The sequence below is a fragment of the Dendronephthya gigantea genome, unplaced genomic scaffold, assembly GCF_004324835.1.
Source record: "Dendronephthya gigantea isolate DGI-Jeju-01 unplaced genomic scaffold, DenGig_1.0 000012F, whole genome shotgun sequence".
Lineage (NCBI taxonomy): Eukaryota > Metazoa > Cnidaria > Anthozoa > Malacalcyonacea > Nephtheidae > Dendronephthya > Dendronephthya gigantea.
The window spans coordinates 2,621,126-2,642,254 of record NW_021163022.1 but is presented as its reverse complement, the minus strand read 5'-3'; the positions used below and the strand labels follow the sequence as shown (position 1 = coordinate 2,642,254).

Sequence of the window (21,129 nt, the reverse complement as noted above, 5' to 3'; positions counted from 1 at the left end):
AAGAGGTCGGAGTAATTAGGGTACATTCTTGTAAACAAATTTAGTCGGATGAATCTGTTTTTCAATTTACATTTCGCATTACGAGTTGCATACAATACTCCATTGGAGTTATAATCCATGCATGTACCGTGAAATATCACTATTGATATACAAAAACAAATTATCACCAGCTATAGGTTCTCCGTTGCGACAAATTCCCCATAAACTAATAGTCACCAAAAATTACATTCACGAATTTAGGGTCCTGGACGAATGTAATATGTAATCTTTGTCTATTTGTCTATGTAATCTTTTTGTGGTGAATGCTCTCACTATTTAAACCATAGTAGTGTTAATAAAGCGATGGATATATAGGGTATATTACTACACAATTATCAGTTTTTCGTTAAATGCTGTAAAACGGGATACCACAATTTGTATTCCATATACCTACTACCATTTTTCAGAATGCTATCTATTTCCTCTCGGAATAATAGGTGGTGGAATTACATTAAGTTTGTTTCTTAACGAGTCTAAAGGTTCATTGAAATGTTTTTCAACGTAGAGGTTCATAAAAAAGCTTGCACGATATCCTGTGTATACAGCCCACGGTATATAAATCCTCGCTAGCCTCTCCTGCTGACTGCAACAAAAGAAAAACATGTTTTTTTCCTTCAACTTGCACGTTTTTTAGTGGGCACAACGTAATTTAGCTATATTCTCTAAGCCAAAGCCCGTTTCAGACGTCGAACTTTTCCTGTACCGAATCGAATGCAAACGAACTTACACAAAGACTTTAGCTCAATAACATTAGGTTCGGCACATGAAAATTGAAAAAGTTCGACGTCTGAAACGGTCTTAGTCTTAAAGTATTATTATTATAATATCATTCATTTCACTTGAAAGTTTTTTTTTCTCGTTTCATTTTGGTCTTTTTTTCGTCATAATCAGAAACATCACAGACAGAACGGGTGCATAGGAGAGTATAGCTACTAGATATTAGCACTGTGATATATAATCATTTCTCTAAGAAACATTACCTGCGCTTTAGCCTGAGAGGTGCAAGTAGGGAACCAAATGTACACATGGGTAGACCAGTTTGAACCATTTCGAACCATTTTACTGTAATTTCACCAATAATACTGCAAAACAAAATTAAAATGATATGACACTAACACTGTCATTGGACTGTATATCGGAATTACGAGTGTATACGGTTCAAAAAATCAATTCCTATTGGAGTTCCATTTTTCGCAATGTTTCGGAGTCTTAGAATTTTTTATGTACGTTGCAATTTCATGATTTTTTATCTCAAAATCAGAAGTCTTTAAAAACCAGTATAGAAATTAGGTTTTACGTCATGTGAAAGATAGCAAGGTTTCGACAAAAACTAACGAAATAACGATGATGATGATATGACTTACTTTGTGGGCATTCCCAATAAAGTGTGGGTGAAGTCGTGTATTTCACGATATCTCTGCATGATGTAGGCTAGTTCAGGATCATCAACAAATCGTACCTTGAATTGTAGAGAAAAGACGACTATGACAAACTGAGGGAATTTCATGATGAAACACTGGGGCGTAACTTACCGGGAGTCTGGTGTCCGGAGTCACTCTCTAAAGATAGGGAACGAAAGCAATAAGTTCACTGGAACAGACACAATAGATTAATCTTAATTTTACTTACATTCTTAGCTAAAAACTTTGTATACTCTTTTCCAAAAGTTCCCTCGGGTAGTTCACGTAATGAAGGGACATCAATTGTTGACGTATTAATTCTTGGTTGCTCTCTATCACAAGAGGTTCGCAAAGTAATATTACTTTCTTCATGGATCATTATTTGTGAATCTATTTCAACATAATAGCTATTTGAGCTCAATGCTTTATGCCTGTCCCTATAGGAGAATAATCAGTATATTGGATGGAAGCTAGCTTATATACACCCTTTTGTTATGATGGCCACCCAAATAGAAGTTTATCAACCACCTGAGTTGATTTCCGATCAAAATCTCACAGGCAAAGAAAAACTTTTTAAAGAAATAATCTGACAAAATATTTTGCTTAGTAAGTTAAATATGAATGCCATGTTGGATATATTACAGATTATTTTTGCTGTGTGTGATATGCCCAGTAACTATTTTTTGCATGATTGAAAAGACTCAACACTCACTAGACTTAATAGTAATGATCCAATTAATGCAAGATTGGTATATGAGCATAGCTGAACATCAGAACATGTTGTCAGACTAATTTACCGTAGAATTTGTTGTCCTTCGTCATTTAGCTGCATTGATCTTCTTATTCTCTTTAAGGCCAGGTACCCTGTGCTCTCACCAAGCACAGCTATCATATCTAGACATCAAGTACTTTCATGTTATTGAATGGTTGTAATATTAAATATGATACAAAGTCTATTCTTGGCCTAGGAATATCCAAGGTCACCATAAAATATAGCATAGCTAGGTCAATAACAGCTTGCACATGGTGATGATGATGAATTATACTGTATGATTAAGCTTTTGGTTTTTTAAAATTGCTTTGTTTGTGACTATTATTAGGGTTCATTGCCGTTCTGAAATTTATTTCCATTCATGGTGATAAGGTATTTCACTCTTAACCAATTTCATCGGGCATTCTGATGTATCTTGCTCAATCTAATGACAGACCATTTTTTGTATGTCAATAGAAAAGTGCTGTCAAGGGTGGTATTTCTAAAACTAACCATCTCGTTTTGGATCAAGAAAGGCGGCAAACCCAGATCCAACAGCTAATAAACCTTTTTGCAACCAAGTGGTTGGGATATGATTAGGGTACAAGATTTCTTCATCACTATATTCTGAATCTTCAAATTCATTTTCCACTGATATATTTTTTATTTCTAAAGATACAAAATGCTTTCTGGTCAATGGAAAGTAGGAGGGGGAGGTGATGGTATTAAAGTGGTTCAACAGGTGAGTTGCTTCACACAAATGAAATCTTACCATGCAATGCTTCTGTTGAAAACAATCTTGCCATGTACCTTCCTGCACATTTTGTACAAAAATTTATCTGCACAAAACGGATAGTACAAGCCATATTTATACTTTTACAAACAGAGTCTGCAAACACAGGAACTATTTCATGATAAAATTGATATAAATAAAATCTCAGAATTTTAAAGAATATTTTTCTGTGAAATGGGGTACTTCATGTAAGCATGCTATTTTCGGTCAGGCAATGTGGTTGTGTAACTACGCAGTGGTCTGGTACTATTGTTTGAATAATTTATTATTTTTCGCCACGTATGCATGTATATATCTGGATAAAAAATCATATCAGTTACAAATTATATTTGCTCTAGTAATTTACAGCAAACAGACTTCTCCTTTGTAAAAATAAACTAATAGCAGAGACTGCAGAGTCGATTAGATACCCAACATAATTATAATGGTGTTGAGGACACAATTTAAAAGTTTTGAACAATTAGCACAAAGATCTTTTTAAAATTGTTACAACTATGACCTTTCGTTAGGACCGTTTTACAAGCTCTGTTGTTCCAGACACTTATTTAGTTTGTCTCTTCCTATTTGTGAAAATATTCTCGCAAGAAATGTGTCTTGGACTCTTGGCGAATGGTGGAAAACAGAATGCCCACGATTTTCTTTCAAATTTTAAAAGACTTGCCATTTGGATCAATTGATGATTGATGGGTGTCATTGTATAAATTATTTATATGTTTTCATCGAATACAAAAGTATTTATAATTATATTGTTCTTCATTTGGTGTATCATTGATTGCTCTTAAATTTGTATAATTTACATTTCTGGCTCCTATTTAATAAGAACAATGTGTAAGAAATTATCAGGATAACTAAAATGTTCACTAAGCCATTGTAAGGGGGTTTCCAGTGGTGGCTGAATGCCGTGAATGACTATTTTTATTGATTGGAAGTCTTCTTCTGTCGAGAACATCGTTGGTAATGTTTCCATCATGAGGTGTTTCAATGTCTGAGATTCCCCTAAAAAAGACGAGTTTTCAGCAACGGTTCACACAGTTACATATTCTGAGATTGATTGGCGCCTATGAAAAGACCTGGTTGAAAGAAGACGAGTGTTCACTGTTCAGATGCGAGTTGTTGAATGAATATATTCCAAGGTACCTATCGAACGAGTTTTATTTAAAGAAGCAGTTACAAAAGTTGCATCTTTCAATTTTTAATTGATTTTTATTTTACCGGAGCACGTTTTGACAGCATATCAGAAAAAAAAGATTATGAATAAAAACAAGTTTGTCAAGAATCAATTGGCAAAGTTTTGACAAGTTAAAAAACGACAGACAAAACACTTTGCAGGAAAGAATACCACAAAGTTGATTTGTTAGACAAATCAATAGAACGACGGATAATGAGATGACTGATCATCGGTAAGACGATGGATAGCAGGACACGGATCCGTGAGACGATGGATCATGAGAGGATTGGTCAGTAAGACGATGGATAGAGAAGACGGCCGGATGATGGCCCAGATTAGTGAGACGATGGATAATGAGAGACGGATCAGTAAGATGATGGATAGATAGTGAGATGACGGATCGGTAAGACGATAGTTAATAAGAAGATGGATCGGTGGAAAAATGGACTGTGAGTCCTTAGATAGTTTAATTGTAGGTAGAGGTAAAGTAAGAAAGAAATAAAGACATCAACGTAGAATCATCTTTTGATGAGGAAAAATAGGGAATTGCCATTGATTTTTTTGCTTATTTAGTTTCCTTGTTTTTATTACATAGCTATAATTTCCTTATATGTTCCAGTATAAATGCTGATATTTCAATTGGTCTTAACACCAACCTGATTCATTTACAGGTTTTGCAAGTTTCTGTATAAATACTTTGTCACACTAAAGCAAAAGAAAACATTATTCTGTCTACATGATAATAGTATGATGCATTCAGGATTACTAATGAAATTATCATTTAATCACAAAAATATCATCATTGATAACATTTCTGTTGGACATATAAAATACCTGATGAATTCTAAATGGAATATGTTTAAACAATTCTTCTCCCAATCTTTCCATTAGTCTCTTATTTACAGACCAAAATTGTTCAAATTTGTCTACAAGATTAAGTTAAAAAATGCTGATTGAAAAATATTGATATGTATTTAATGAGCAGGCATAAAAAAGAAATTTGCTGATCATAAAATAGAGATGTATGTACAGTACATATTAAGCATAAGTGTAATGTTATCCTACCATTGTTCAAACCAAGCCATAATTGTTTATGATCTTTCTTTTGCATGGAATTAATTATCTGTGATTTGTGCTTTAGGGAATCAGCCTTAAAAACAAAATTGTTTAATATTTTGTATAAAGTAATTCTTTTTATCTAGTTATTTTTTCTTTAATCCCAATCTATTGCATTAATTGTTCTTATCCATTTGTGGCCATACGTAATAAAATTCACACTTTTTTGATTATACATGTACCTCTTTAACAGCAGACATAAAAAAGGATTCTACAACCTCTTTGCTTTCACAACGAATTAGTTCATCTTCTGGGAAGTCCTGTTAAAAATATAGAATTTAAATAGAAAAAACTTAACGATCGAAAAACCTATGGTATATACTGTATTCTATTTATATTTTAAGGTCATGTACCTCAAAATGAACTGTGATATTCCAAGGAAGTAATTTATGTGAGCCATATAAGTCAAACAATACTCCAATTGGATAGTGCCTAGATATGAGAAACCAATTACCATATTTACTGTATACTGTTTTGCAAAATTTTGTAAACGACTTTACTGGCACTAATTAAATGTGTCTTTATTCTGGCTATAGCTTGTAGAGGAATTACCATTTGAGAGGCTGTCCATTGAAATCAAACCAAATACTGGTAGTGTTCATGTCTGGTTTGATGGAATGTTGAAAATGTTTGGTTACTTTATCGGTGACCACAGGGAGATAACTGACTCTTGGTAAGAGTAACTATCAATTAAAATTATTAGAACAATTAATTATTACATGCAAGGAAAGATTGCCTTAATTTGTAAACAATGATTGAATAATTGGAATTCCTCACCAGGTTTAATACCTGGCCATCAGGCCATGGTTGATCAATCATTGGCTATTAGTTCAATGGTTGGTAGATTAGTCAGTTATTTTGTTGGTTTAATAGCTGTGCAAAACTAACGAGCCATTCAAACTTTACGTAACATAGACAGACTCATAAGGCTGTAAATCCCAAGGAACTCTATACAGAACTTACATAAAACGGTTCTGGTTGTTCCAACGTGAACACTTCGTCTGCATTTAATGTGAAACAAACAGGAATTCGTCCGTCCCATAAAATTCTCAGTACTTCTCTATCATCTGCCATGTTTAATTACTTGTTTTTTTACAAATTTATTACTAATCCAATCTAAAAGACTCCAAACTTGAACGGATTCAGATATTCCAGTATATACTGTGAAGTGTGAACGCAAAGTTTTTTCGGTTGGAATTGTTTTCATTTACAACAAAACTGAAATAATTTGCTATTTCGAATACAACTTTCCGCTTCACATCTCGGAAACAAACACCCGAGTCGTTTTTTTAGCCAGCAGTAAGGAAATCTGACATCTGAATTTGAGCCCCTACCCAGTGGCCCCTATTCCAAAAATTAAATTCAAAAAATCCCAAAAAACAGATAGACAAGACAATTCAATTACAATATTACAAAATGATGTATGTTATATAACCTATATTTGAATTATAGGCTATAGCAATCCAGAGTCTTCAGGGGGCACGTCACCGCACGTGCCCTCCCCAAAAGGCCCAAAATACTATTTTAAAATCGATTTTTGTTTTCTGCGTATGCCCACATACATTTGCCCAAATTCTTTTTTAGAGCATAAATATCTTCACTAACCAATAAGCAGGAAAGCTAAGGAAATTTTGGGCATCGACAGGAATACGCAAAATTTATAGGGGTAAAAAATGTCGTGATTGCATCATTGCATTTACAGCATGGGTTGATTTTTGGTACTTCGTTGATAAATTTTTAGATTTGTATTTAGACTAATGGCTAATAGGGTTTCTACTAAGCTGTCAATTTACAAAACACACTGCTGCATGAGCAGGTCACATTTGGTCGAAAAATTCAGATTATTTCCTCATCAAACAAAAGCAAAACAAAAGTATTTGTTGGATTTTGATGCTGCCAACAGAATTGCATCAAAACTTAACGTTGCAAATTCATTGGTGTATGAATGTAATCCAGGAGCAGGAGTTCTCACTCGGGCATTGTTAAATCATGGTGCTATGAAAGTTGTTGGTCTGGAACACAATCGCAAGTTCTTGCCATTTCTAGAAGAACTGGAAGTTGAATCAAATGATAGGTTTATGGTTGAGTATGCTGATATTGGCAAACTTGATGTGGCTGGCCCTGGAATACCTCCAGCAATTAGCTCACACAAACTATTAGAAGGCGTGAAAAAAGTACCCTGGACAAGCAAACAACCAGTTGCAAAGCTTATTGGTATTGAGAAAGAAAAAACAGCTCCAGCTAATTTAATGAATCTGCTTCTGCACATGCTAAGACGTAGTGGATTGTTTAGCCATGGTCGGATTGAAATTGCATTACTGTTTACAGAGGATCGTGCACAAAAACTGCTTGCTCAACCGGGGGATTTCTTGTATAACAGACTAGCTATATTAGCTGGGATGCTATGTGATGTGAGATTACTTCATGTGGAATCAAATGTGTTGTTCGATCCATTGCCAGCTACTGGTTATTCCAACACACCTCCTAAGATACATTTGATAAGTTTGTTGCCCAAACAGAATTTCCAACTTCAAATTCATCCACATTGTATTCTGATGATACCAAAGTTCTTAAAATTGTTGACAATGAAAACAAGCCAGCCTTTAGCTCGTGCTATGGAAAGTATATCCCCAGGTTCAAGTGTTCTCTTGGGAAATCTGGGTTTATCAAAAAAAATTAAACCAATGGATTTAACTCCAACACAGTATAAGTTGCTTTTTGAAACGTTTTTCAATTGGGATGACAGCATGTTGGATTTTTTAATGGAATAGTAGAAGTCATTCACTGGCATTGCTAAATTGTTTCACTGATTATTATTTAAATGTATACAGTATATATTATTTTAACTTGTGATTGTTCATATTATTATTAAATAGGAGATGACTTGTCTCTTGGCCTCATTGAAAACGTATACTTTAACAAATGCCTAGAATAAATTGTAGATTGGTATTGATACAACACAGTGTTTGGATAAAATCACTTTAGAACATAATAGTTTTCAGTAAATTTTTATTTGGTGTTCAAGGCAATCTCAAGTTCATTTTTGTTGTTGAAAAACAGCGAAATATTTACTGTACCAAATGCATAATTCGATGTTATATGATATGGTATGATATTGTACGATACTATTTGATGCTATATGATACGGTATGATACGATATGATGCTGTTGGGTATGATGTGATACGACATGATAAATTGTGATAATTACTAGATGGAATTTTTAATTACGTCCGCGCGGGAAAATCCAATATGGCCGCGAATTTGCCTTCCACAACCATCCTTACAAGGTAAGAAATATGTTAAATAAGGATAGAAGATAGTGCTTGTTTTCAATAATTCATCACTATAGTTAATAGGATGATCTGTGTTGAATTTCGACAGTACAAATGAACCGTTGACAATTCACCAACGAAAACATAGTCAATACTTTTAATTTTGGATTCTAAATTTCATATACAGTAGTTCTAGCTTGTTAGTTGTTATTAACGTATTATGTTAACATCACATAAATACAAGCGTAAACATGCCAGTAAACTGTATCAGTGCATACTTGAATAAACTCCTTCCTATAGATTTTTTGTATTTAAGGTATTAAAGTGTAAAATATTCAGAATGATCCATTTATTCATTTCTAATTTTCTATAATTCATTATTATTCTTAGGTCACAGTCAAGAAAGCGAAAAACTGATTTTGGTCAGGTACAAGCCCTTTTGACCCACAGCTTTTGAATAGCTTTTGGTGTCAGTTTCTACATGCTTAACTTGGGAATTATTTTAGATTGAAAACAAAGAAGAAAATGACTCGGGTTTTCGGTTCTCAAGACAAAGTAAAAGATTGAGACAAAAAGTAAGAGAATTTGTATGCTCATGAACTGACACATTCTAAAATTTTATTAATGACTAAAGCACAAAGCTTGTTTATGCTTCATGGTCTGATAACTCTGACATTGTTTGGTTGCAGGATAAAAAATCTTCAGACAATAAAGATAATGCAAAAGAAGTGAAAAGAAGGAGGTCAAGTTTTATACGGGGAAGAAAAATTCATTCACCTTTAGAAATTTGTCAGCCTAAAAGAGTAGCAGCTGTTCAGGGTATGTTCTTGTGTCTTGTTTGGAGTAAAAACAAACTTGTTGCCCCATTTTGGTTCATGTTACGTTCCTGTTGAAAAACATTCCAACTCATTTGTTTTAAAAATTTCATTTATGTCTACAAACACAGCAGTAAACCAAAACAAGTCATTTGTACATGTACATTTTTGGTGTTTGCATGATATGTAACATGGTGCAAATGGAGCAATGAAAGTATAGCTGACAAAATTTATTAAGTAATGAGAAAATTTTTAATTCACAATTTTATTTGCATGGCCATGTTTCCTATTAACCAATTAACAAATTGTGACCCTTAACCTCTCTCACTCAATATTCTCTTATAAATGTGATAATTTTATTTTAACAAGACTTGTATAAGGAAATTCCGACTGATTTGAGTCCAGATGGAACACTGCTCCAGTTATTTGATAAAAGTTTGTTGGTAAGTATACAGAAGCAATGCAAGAACATAGGCTTGTTTTGTACCTATGGCAAAATAACACTGACATGAATATAAAGAAAAAATATGGATATATATAAAAACTGATGTGTATAGTAGAAATGAGGAACATCAAATTTGTTGTGAATTACAAAAAATTCTGGCACACCTTAAAGGAATTTGGAAAGTTTGTATCCAGGGGCCAGTTGTATAAAAGCGCCAGATATCCACAAAAAATCACTGGACAGTGGTTTTTTAATCGCTTTAAAATCGCCTGTTGTTTGATTAAATCTTAGTATTCCTAAATCGAGGAGCCTCTTTAATAATTGTTGGTTCCAAAGATGAAATTTTATCGTGTTTCAAGCATTTTTAGGACAGTTGAAAAAAATCACTATCCGGTGGTATCCAGTATAGTGCTATCCAGCTTTCATACAACCGACCCCAGAATATTATCCATTGTGGTGGTATCGATTGATATTGAAATGATTTTTGTAGCACATGTGTGAAAATGCTAAAGATGAAAAGTACATCAACATTCCTAATTTTGCTGAAAAAGGTGAGTACAGTATAATCAGGTATTTAAAAGCCTATTTAAATGATATAAAGAATACCTAGAAGACTATTTGACAATCATATTCTAATTTCTAGTCAAGCAAATTGTTTTGCATCTTCAAACCACATTAAAGAATTCTGATGTTTGGAAATGTGCTGCTGAACAGAAATGTGAAGTCATTGAGAGGTAAAACCATGTAAGATTCAACAATACAGCCAAGGAAACGAACAAACTTGGTATATCTACTTAGCCTGAAACCTATGGTAGTATGGGTTAAGAAACTGCACTTTTGTAGCAATCTGAAAGTGTCCTAAAATCAACAATTATATTTATACTTATATTCTTTGTCAATTTTCAATCAAGAGTGATTGTGCCGAATCCAAAGGCCCAACAGCTTGAAGAGTATGCGAAGAAAAGTCAAGAAACCACAGAGAGGTATTAGTTTTTTTCTTGCAATACTGAGATTCCCATAAAGCGCAGGCAGAATATTCGTTGTTTTTTAACTATATTCTGTAAACACCCACAGGCTACAGTTCACTGGTCTACAGACATTTCTGAAACACCATCACAATAACAGCAATATTATTATGTTACACCCCTTCTTTGTCTGAATTAACACTCAAACCATAAAAGGATATAAGTACATATATTTGATAACACAAAGGCTATGTGCACACGGTAACGTTTCGAGCTTTTTCGCAATCGTTTTCACGCCAAAACGGTTTCAAACACCGTCAATTTAAAATAGAAGTTGAAACTAATTTAAGAATAAAGCGTATTTCTCCTTGGATCGTGTGGACAGGGCGTCTAAACGATAAAATAGACCAAAACGATTTTGAAAACGCTCGAAAACGACGCTAGCTCGTATGCACATAGCCTAATATGGTCCTCTCACGATACGAATGATTAAAACATCGATTTAAATTTTTGTGATTCCTGTCTTAGAATGTCTAAAGAGGAGAAGGGCTGGGAGGAAATTCTTGAAAAATATCAAAACGAGGTTCCATCAACAGAAAGGTATTTGTTATTGTTTTTGCTATTCAAGTGACCACCATCAGAAAGTAATTTACTGTACGTTTTCCATCATTGTAATTGCAGAGAGCTGATCGAGTCGTATGGTCAAATCAGCAAGGATTGTTTATCTGCCGAACAAAATGTATTTCTGGAGAGTATACAGCCTGATAAAGACATGTTTGATAACCTGGACAGATTAAAGAATGAATCGATCCTTATGGTAGGTGTTGTTTAATTACCAGTCCAATGATGGTGGATTTAGCTACTAGGAGGATGCATGGTGGACAATTATAATTAAACGAAAACCAATCCTTATCAAAGAGTCGCTTTGAACCTTCGTCAATCTCAATAAACCTTAAGCAGTGCATGATTACCGGTACGTCACACAATTAATCTATATGAGTAGAGTTTGGCACCATCCTTTCCGATAAGTATACAAGTCCCGCCACGCACCGGTTAGTTTGGGGGATATAAATAGACTATTCCAACAAACTATCTTAAAACGCATTCCTAGATTGACAAAATTGCCACGACCGCGTTAACAGTTAAAGCAATAAACGATGCTGCAAAACAATACCTGGAGGATGTTAAAGGTACTTAATATTCTACAATATCGTACTGTTTATACATCTTAAGATGACTTGATTTATAGTGGTTCAACAAGTATCCACGAACTTCATTGTTAGTAAATTTTATATCGTATTTTAAGGTAGAACTAGTTTTTAGTTTTCTCCTTCTGGGGAGCAAGTAGAAATTGTTATAGATTAGTGACATAGTATTTTAGGAAACTCCTCTTCACCCCACCTTGAAATAAAATCTTTGCTTCTAACCCTCATCAACTTCTGAATTACGAGGCAACGCATTCAACCGTTGGGTTGACCCAACCTCGTATCCAGGGTCTTACTTGGAGTTGATCTTGTTCTGGCTCGTTTTTAGAATCACCATCTTCTATGAGTACGTGCGAAACCGAAACGCCACGCCGTCTTATTCACGCGATCACAAAGTAATCACCGAGGAAGATCTGGGTAGATAATGCCTACCGGTAAGAACTAAATTATTTGTAATACATATTGTATAGAATCATACTATGATATAATGTATTTATGTATTTTATGAGAATGTATCATGTATAGAAAACACTAGCTACCATTTTCTGAAAATATTGCTCGGTATAGATTCCTAGTAAAAACGCTTTTACACGGCGAAAATGAACCAGTCATATCAATGACTAGATCAGTATAAGAGTATCTTAGTATTTTATTAACTAGAATATCCAATAGGGTCGTTTGATTTTTTATAGTTTTTATACAATAGATATGGCGGGATTTAATTTTTTTATGAACGTGTAATCTTTCTTAATTTTCCGCTTTTGTGGTTGCTTGCAAAGAAATAATTTTTAACAACCCTTGCAAATGATATCTGCATGTATGTCATGACGACTCACAGAGTGCATGTTCTACACGCTTCTCTTGTGTATTTTACACACTTCCCTCGTATGTTTACTTTTTATTCACACGCTGGGACGCCGGAAAGATGCGAAAGCGATGGGATAGGGGGAGGGGAGATTTTCGTCATCGGCGCATTTAAAAGTGTTCACTAAACATCAACAGTTTTTCGTCAGACGATTGCGCCATTCTTGAAATTCCTATATAGCGCTGTGAAAAAGCAAATTTATCAACAAACTGCAGTAAAATCCCTAGAAATGGAAAGAGCATCTTTCTCTCTCTGATAAAAGGCAAAAGCTGCCCCTGCTGTCCACCCCAGTTCCCGCATCCCTGTTTATACACTCCTCTGCATGTCGTTCTCTCCCAACAATACATCCCGCGCGTAAATTGATCCTCAAAAATGGCATGTAAACTTCTTCCCTAAATATATACACACACAGGACCTTATTCAAACTGCCCTTTCTATGTTTCCTAAGCTTTACTAAAAACTATATGCTGCATGTAAATCGAACTTCTCTTTAACAAAAACCATGTTTTAATCACATTGTCCACACGAAATTTTATCCCCTCTGACCTCATTAAACCTACTGCAACCAATCGCCGTTTTATGGCCTTGGCCTAATCTGAGAGAATGTCGTGTATGTCCTGTTAAGTGTATGTCTTTTATATTTCTGTAGAAGATTAAATAGTTTTTTTCGACGTCGAGTTAGTCTTTGTCTTTTGTCAGTAGTCGTTAGTTCTGGTATTGTCGATCTGACGTATATATCAGCGTAAAGCTAAAGTGAAAAAAAAACATTAAGATGGCGTTAAACGTTGTTTGAAATGAATTTCTAATATATCCTCTTTGTTTATAATACAATAATCCAAGAATTGGGTCTAAATTCAAAGGGTATTATAAGACCAAGTGACCACCTTTGTCAAAGAAATAACTGACCACGCACCAAGATACGATTGTGTCATTAATAAGGAAATTAGATATTTGGCTGTTCGAATGATGCCAACATTGTTGTTAGACAAACAATGGATGGAAATTTTGAATAAGTTATTACTTTGACACATCATCACCCAAGGCGCGTTAAACCAGGTCTATAGGTGATCACGCCAACGAAGTAGAATTTGTTTTCATTTATCTGATAGTACTGAGGTGTTCATTTCATAAGTTAAAATAACCGTATAGTTCGGAATAAAGTTTAAAAATTGGTTGTTGTGATCTTGACCTCAAATTCAAGGTTGCCACTTTGCCATAATACCTTCATAAAACTTATACAGTGTTTTTATTTTTGCACTTTGTGCATCTCTTTATGTGTTTTCACATATTACAATTAAAAAGACACTTTGTGAATCTGCTTATTACGAAAAAATAGTTTTAAATCGAGACAGATAACGTGATCTATTGTTAAAAGGCAGTTTTCATCGCCAAACAGCAAATTCGGAAGTGCCTATTGTATCTTTTTGATAGTGCTTTGTGCCTTTAACTCGATGCAGCTGAAAACTTCGCCCGAAGCCTAATTCACACTCGTCCTATAAATCGCAGATTTCATTCTCTATGATATTTGGTAACGAAGATAATTCCTCAGTCGTGAAATAAAAAGGACTAGTGTGAATCAGGCGTAGAGATTTTCATGTGGTGTTGGTATGTTTTTTTTTGCTTTGCGTATGCTGTTCCACACACTGACCTATATTATAGATATCTAGTATGGGTTAGTATTATAGGTCAGTGGTTATACGTCTTTCTAAGTTCATTGTCATTCTCCGAATACGAGGGTAAAAACACAGTTGTTTTCTTTCAACAGAAAGAGGATTGAACAATGTTGTGCGGCACCAAACAACCCTAAACCCTGAACATTGTTATCAATTTGCAACAACACTGACGACCATGAAAACAAGCCATGCTCTTTTAGGTGTAGCAACAATCTTCAATCCTGTTTTCATCGAATTTGAATTCGTGTTATTTTCATAAAATCTTTCGTAAGCGTCCTACGCCATATGGGAGAAGTGCTTGACACTCCTCCTCCTCCGTCGTCTTAGCACATAAATATATAACATGACTAAAATGATCACCCCTGCACCATATACAACGACACATAAGCTGGTATCAAAATACGTCATGCTGAAGCCAATAACACGTACTATCGCCCTTACTTGATCAGATCCTGCTTGCTCCTCGTTTTCATCATATAGCCGAATATTATGCACTCCGTAGTGTGCCTTTAGATAGTTCAATACGACATTATCTCTCCATGTTCTAGGTTTATCATTCCATGTATCATTATATCCCCTACTATCATCAGCGCACTCTGTACACAAGTTTTTAGGCGGATATGGGATTTTAGGATGATGAGGGTCGGTACTAGGCTCTTTACTTAATCGCCTATTTACTCTATTATGAGCACGCCATAACCATATAATGGCCTCGTTATGGGTATGAACTTCATTTTCAACGTTTTTCGACATGTTGTAAAAGTGTTTTGAGCATTCAATACAACTGAAGAAGCTTTTCACGTAACCTCGGATTCTGGTCAAGACATCGGCTCCGGTTAACCTGGTTACTCCTTTATTAGCACAGTTCACAGTAAGAGTGTGAAATAATATCCATAAACTGCATGGATAGCCACGATATTGAGGTCGACTACCTTCACATGTACGCCATTCGACTGTTTCTGGCAAAGACGTGTTATCAGCCTGGAAGATAGTTTGAAATTATTAATGTGTCTGTGGTCACATTTATAATTCTACGTAAGTTATGTCGGGGGGCAAACAATATGTTAGTAAGATAATGAGGCATTCATTCAATGATAATTCCCGCTGGCTTTTGCGTATAAAACCATTCGAGATCAATTTAAAAATGAAAACATTCAGGTTCAGTAGTCAGTGATAATTGGTCGTAGTATCGAAACGTTGTCGGTCGTCTTACGTCACCCACTGGGTGAGACAACGTCCCTACTGGGCGAACCATTCGTCCCAATGAGCAATGCATCAGTGTCTTCACTGTAAGTATCCCCATGGAGTGAGCCAGTGTCCATACTGAGTTAAACAGTGTCCCCACTCAGTAAGCCAGAGTGCACACTGGGTGAAATAGTGAACACACTGGGTGAAACAATGTCCCCACGGAGTGAGGCAATGTCGACACTACTTGAAACAATGTCCCCACGGAGTGAGGCAGTGTCGACACTACTTGAAACAATGTCCCCACGGAGTGAGGCAGTGTCGACACTACTTGAAACAATGTCCCCACGGAGTGAGGCAGTGTCGACACGGAGTGAGGCAGTGTCGACACAACTTGAAACAGTGTCCCCACGGAGTGAGGCAGTGTCGACACTACTTGAAACAGTGTCCCCACGGAGTGAAACAGTGTCCCCACGGAGTGAGGCAGTGTCGACACTACTTGAAACAGTGTCCCCACGGAGTGAGGCAGTGTCGACACTACGTGAAACAGTGTCCCCATGGAGTGAGGCAGTGTCCCCACGGATTGAGGCAGTGTCGACACTACTTGAAACAGTGTCCCCACGGAGTGAGGCAGTGTCGACACTACTTGAAACAGTGTCCCCACGGAGTGAGGCAGTGTCGACACTACGTGAAACAGTGTCCCCATGGAGTGAGGCAGTGTTGACACTGGGTGACAGGGTCCACACCGAGCAAGGAAGTAACCGATGTCACAGTCTAAGTAACTGGTGTGGTGTTTTAGAGAAAGGCGGGTAAAAGTGCCGTTATCACAAACGGCGGAAATGGTTAATCCTCACGTTACCCTGTGCATATTATAGAAATGGTTAATCCTCACGTTACCTTGTGCATATTATAGAACAATCGTAAAGCAGACGGTCTAAGTGGTCTGTCCTTATCTTTGACTCTTTCTTGTAGCCATTTGTGAAGGGTTGAGAGAAATCTGTTGATTGGTGGCCTGCCTGGAAAACACTATAGGTAGAAAAGTTTAAAAGTCAGGGCACGCAACGCCTTGTAGTAAGATGTAAAAATTATGCACGAATATGATAACGATATATTACCTGGACTAGTAGGTCCACAAAGCGTTCCAGGTTTTCTTTATGTAAAATCTTTTTAATGACAATTTCTCTCGTGAATATAAACGTTAGAGCGCTCTCTAAATCACGCATATGAACATCATATCTAAATGTCATAGAAAGATATTTATGGTTAACAATAAGATAACCACACAATACGGAATGAATATGAGATCACTGTCATGCACCTCATAACCATGCAATATATCACCATAATTGTCTGCTCAGGAACATCACTTGCAAGTTGCAATGAATATTCTTCAAGGTGAAAGATTATTTTAATGAAACATTCACGCCAACTTACCCAATTTCTTTGTTTTGTTTCACTAATATATCGTTTTTATGTAGATCTTTAAAATGCAAGTTTGTCATTTGAACTTCTCTTGGTGGCTGAGGTGTCACTTTCTTCACATCGAATCTCCTCAGCTCCGAGAGAATTTGATGCCGTGTTTGATTTTTTCTAAACAAAATTGATTTCTTCAAAACAACAGAAAGAGGTTATGCTAGCTTAAGTTACGTTTTTCCTATGAATTTAAGAATTCAACTACGGTAACTAATATAGAAGAAGAATTCTGAGCGACGTATTCCAACTAAATAACTTACTTTAAGTGAACAAATTTATCATCTTGAAAGATCAACACGACTTGCGGAAGTTGAGTTACTTTATACTTTGTTTTCATAGCTTCCTAAAACAATGTGTATACAGAAGCATTATAATTTTTACAAGTCAAAACTTGACTAAATTTCAAGAATTATTTTCAACGCACATCACCAATCACCCTCCTTATCGCGATCTTCGGTGTATTCATCAAATCCAACATAAGCTGTCGAATAAAGAAATATTTTAGGTTACATGCAAATAACTCTTGTATAATTGCGTAGTTCACTATAAAGAAAGAATTGATGAAACACTAAAACTATGTTTATTTCATACTGCTCAAATCGACAAAAGTAAGATGGCAAATGGGAAGTATAATTACCTTTTTCCCCAGATAGGATGAGTTGGTTTCAAAAACCAAAGCTATAGGTTTAGGCAGCTGAGTGTTTTTTAAATTTCCATCAGACACTTGAATGCTGTGTAAAATACATAAAGTGCGAATCAGTCGAAAGCTTACAACTGCATTAAAGTATATACGAGTATAATAAGTACATATAACATATTGGGCGAAGACTACACACATGGACGAGGAGTGAAGACTGATTCTAATAACGCAAACATGAAGAGTCAAAGAAGAGGTCAAGGCTAAAAATGTTAAGAAGAAGAGGGAGGCCCTGAATGTCGAGCGAAGTTTATCAGTTTAAAAACGAAGCTTTCGTCATCGAAAGAGGAATAATGACCTGGTATCGAGGGGATGTTTCTCGTGGTTGGATAGGAAAGATTCTCATGGGTTTAGATAGTCAGGCCTGTAGTTTGTTCCACACAATCACACATGACGCGCAGCACACTCGAGAGAGAATATTTATCAAGGACACTAAGTCTAAGATACTTGGGAACTAATCCTTAAATGGAAGAAAAAGAAGAGATGCGTGTGGAAAGCGGAAAAAAATCGCTGATATTAGGTGATTTAGGTCTCAAAAACACTCGTGTAAACATCATAAAGAATAGGCGAGATTCAGCATTATATGTCCATAAAAAGATCCTTCTTCGTTTGTCTGATATATTAGGTCTCAAAAACAGTCTTGTAAACCTCATAAATAATAGGCAATATTCAGCATTATATATCCATAAAAAAGAGCAGTGGCACTAGTGGAAATTACCAGTAGACTAAAACCATTTGACTCGCTGAATATATCATATATTCTACTGAATAAATGTAACTTAACGTCCTATTAGCCCATTGCATCTGTTACTATAAACTCATTAATTAGTATTTGAAGCACTTTCAACAATTTTTTGATGTTGTATATGGCACTATGGCTACCACTTCCAAAGAAAAATATGTTTTTTGAAGAATTTGATACACTGCTGTATGTCGACCGTCAATAATATATTATTCAGTTTTTATGAATGGTTCACAGCAAGGCCTAGAAAACCAGTACATAGAAAAGTAGGATGCACTGACAAAATCTGATATTGAAAGTTATAATTACCTAATTGGCCTAAAATCAAGGTTTAATTTAGAGTTTCCTTTGGTTTCCAAGAAATCAATTATGGCATTTTCCATATCAGGTGGTTCTCTATCTCCTGGATGGTGAAAAATGATATCTTAGTCAAATTATTGTACTTGTCAGTTACTTTTCCGTTATGATGCTTTGGGGAATTGAACATACATACCTGTGTAAACCGATCCTAGATCCTTCTTGTCTGCTGTTAATGCTTTAAAAAACTGAAACAAAAGCCAAATAAATATTTTTCGTATAAAGTAATACTCAGCCAGAATGTACTGGCTTATAATTTCATGTAAAAATATACAAAAAAGAAATACGACTTTATGACTTAACAATATGTATTTTTCATGACAAATTATAGAAGTTGGATTATTTTGAGATGGCATGGATGACCATTATATTTCAAAGGGGGTAATTTTGACTTACTTTAAGTGTAGGATATCCTTGTATGTTGAAGTGCTCACAGGTTCTCATGTTCCTAGCTTCAGCACAATCTATTGCAGCAACCTGAATAACAGTATTCCAGCCTAGGAAAATATCCATTGACACAATTAATCAAAGAAAATCAACTGGCATTAGAAAAAGCAGAACAAAGAAGGTGCCACAAAGGCATATTGACTTGAGTTATAGGTTCAACAATGAGAAATTGCATGCATACTGTTTCCTTAAGGCACTTGAATAGGCAGCAAAGGGGGAATATATAATACATTAACAGTTCAAGTACAGGTCTTATCCTCTGCTACTAAATGAGGTCAATTTGGATGCAGACGTGGTCAAGAGGTAAATTCAAAGAACTAACAACATTTTTGGCTTCTATGGCAATGTCCAGATCTGTTCTTATGAAAGAGATTGTATACAATTCAAAGCATGCATGTTCATATGCTAATATATTTTGGGCAAATATTTTCCAAAATATAATGGTTATTTGTATGGTTCAAAGATCTAACATCAACTGGACAAATTAAAGCCTGTGTAAAATATACTTCAATTTTTAAGCCAAATGGCTTATTATGCATTAAATATTCATAAGAAACAAAGGCACTTAGATCGATGTAAAGACACTTATATTTTTACCAAAGTGTGTTTAAAAATGCACGTCCTAACATACAGTATATACCATCACTTGATCCAATCCATCGAATATTACCCAAAAACTAATATACTGTACAATGATGAGACTAACAATCTTAAAAACAGATCCATTTTTTCTTCAAACAGTACACTGAGTACAGTATGACCTCATTTCAAAACAATGTGATAGGATTTAAACCCTGTACAATAACACGTTTACAAAAAAATAAGGTATATTATCTTTGCTCCAAAGTCCCCAACCTTCAACTTGCTTCGCCAAATATTTCCAGTGTGGCGCAAAGGACTGACAATGTCCACACCAACTTGAATAGAACTCAACAAACCAAGCAAAACTGCTATTATAAATTGAAGATATTGTGTCGTTTTCCAGTAGTACGATCTTATCCGTAGGAGCATATAATGGATTTCCATATACCACAAACACATTAGAAATGAATAACGTTGATAGGATATAAAACCACGCGCACTTCATAGCAATAAAAGTTCATAAATAGAAGTTGCTAATTCTGAACAAAACCCGTAAAAATCTATCTATTTTGCTACATAGATTCCGAGCTCATCCCGTACTCCAAAGATGATTATTTGTTCCTTTAGCCATAAATAAGATAAAATAGTTGTTAATGGTGTATTATATACAATAAAGGTCAACACAAGTCAACAATAAGCACGTTTCTTTTTACTTTAGCCATTTCTATTATTACATGGTGTTTACAAGTGAATCGACAACCGTGTCTACTTCCGGTTGTTTTAACCATCTGACCAATCATATGATGAATTTCACGGGGTACGTGTGAACTGCACGTACGGGGTCGGGGTGCACTGTCGGCTGCACCAAGGTGTAGATGGTGGGGTGTACGCGAAGGGGAAGAAGTATGTTAAAATTGTAAAAAAGTATAAACAAATTCTCTCTTCTTTATATATAAACATTCCGGTTGTTCTTAGTAAATACACTTTGCACGTTATCGCCGAAAAAAAAGCCAAGTCATGTCAACTGTCAGTCAAATGAGCTAGCGAAACTGCCCTTGGCGGCGAGTTTTATAATAGTGCATGTGCAACAATGCTACAGTAAATGCGTAATGAATATATCATATATATATGGAGGTG

General features: G+C 35.4%; 5 protein-coding genes across 5 annotated transcripts; 2 read left to right on the top strand and 3 right to left on the bottom strand.

Moving 5' to 3' along the window:
* Nucleotides 1–146: 146 nt before the first annotated feature.
* LOC114518947 (ubiquinone biosynthesis protein COQ4 homolog, mitochondrial-like) lies at nucleotides 147–3,130 on the bottom strand. Its single transcript, XM_028538992.1, has 8 exons — nucleotides 2,963–3,130; nucleotides 2,704–2,859; nucleotides 2,237–2,333; nucleotides 1,669–1,771; nucleotides 1,572–1,598; nucleotides 1,404–1,498; nucleotides 1,020–1,121; nucleotides 147–622 (listed from the first exon to the last, which is right to left on the bottom strand). The coding sequence occupies exons 1-8, from the start codon at nucleotides 3,054–3,056 to the stop codon at nucleotides 451–453; spliced, it is 846 nt and encodes a 281-aa protein (XP_028394793.1). The 5' UTR covers nucleotides 3,057–3,130; the 3' UTR covers nucleotides 147–450.
* Nucleotides 3,131–3,363: 233 nt separating this feature from the next.
* Nucleotides 3,364–6,531, bottom strand: LOC114518883 (autophagy protein 5-like). Its single transcript, XM_028538914.1, has 8 exons — nucleotides 6,231–6,531; nucleotides 5,820–5,950; nucleotides 5,621–5,699; nucleotides 5,450–5,527; nucleotides 5,217–5,301; nucleotides 4,986–5,077; nucleotides 4,808–4,856; nucleotides 3,364–3,979 (listed from the first exon to the last, which is right to left on the bottom strand). Exons 1-8 carry the CDS (start codon nucleotides 6,339–6,341, stop codon nucleotides 3,792–3,794), a joined length of 813 nt encoding a protein of 270 aa, XP_028394715.1. The 5' UTR covers nucleotides 6,342–6,531; the 3' UTR covers nucleotides 3,364–3,791.
* Nucleotides 6,532–6,898: 367 nt separating this feature from the next.
* LOC114518962 (dimethyladenosine transferase 2, mitochondrial-like) lies at nucleotides 6,899–8,208 on the top strand. The gene has a single exon (XM_028539012.1). It carries the CDS (start codon nucleotides 7,025–7,027, stop codon nucleotides 8,036–8,038), a length of 1,014 nt encoding a protein of 337 aa, XP_028394813.1. The 5' UTR covers nucleotides 6,899–7,024; the 3' UTR covers nucleotides 8,039–8,208.
* Nucleotides 8,209–8,482: 274 nt separating this feature from the next.
* LOC114518964 lies at nucleotides 8,483–12,659 on the top strand. The gene is made up of 12 exons (XM_028539015.1): nucleotides 8,483–8,556; nucleotides 8,932–8,968; nucleotides 9,048–9,116; nucleotides 9,231–9,360; nucleotides 9,726–9,799; nucleotides 10,292–10,352; nucleotides 10,445–10,535; nucleotides 10,713–10,784; nucleotides 11,295–11,366; nucleotides 11,448–11,583; nucleotides 11,878–11,956; nucleotides 12,300–12,659. The coding sequence occupies exons 1-12, from the start codon at nucleotides 8,519–8,521 to the stop codon at nucleotides 12,368–12,370; spliced, it is 930 nt and encodes a 309-aa protein (XP_028394816.1). The 5' UTR covers nucleotides 8,483–8,518; the 3' UTR covers nucleotides 12,371–12,659.
* An 89-nt stretch (nucleotides 12,660–12,748) lies between these two features.
* Nucleotides 12,749–20,744, bottom strand: LOC114518963 (sulfhydryl oxidase 1-like). Its single transcript, XM_028539014.1, has 12 exons — nucleotides 20,266–20,744; nucleotides 19,360–19,460; nucleotides 19,100–19,151; nucleotides 18,916–19,009; nucleotides 17,805–17,898; nucleotides 17,592–17,648; nucleotides 17,428–17,510; nucleotides 17,129–17,284; nucleotides 16,810–16,930; nucleotides 16,592–16,720; nucleotides 14,951–15,490; nucleotides 12,749–13,584 (listed from the first exon to the last, which is right to left on the bottom strand). The coding sequence occupies exons 1-12, from the start codon at nucleotides 20,495–20,497 to the stop codon at nucleotides 13,414–13,416; spliced, it is 1,830 nt and encodes a 609-aa protein (XP_028394815.1). The 5' UTR covers nucleotides 20,498–20,744; the 3' UTR covers nucleotides 12,749–13,413.
* Nucleotides 20,745–21,129: the final 385 nt, after the last annotated feature.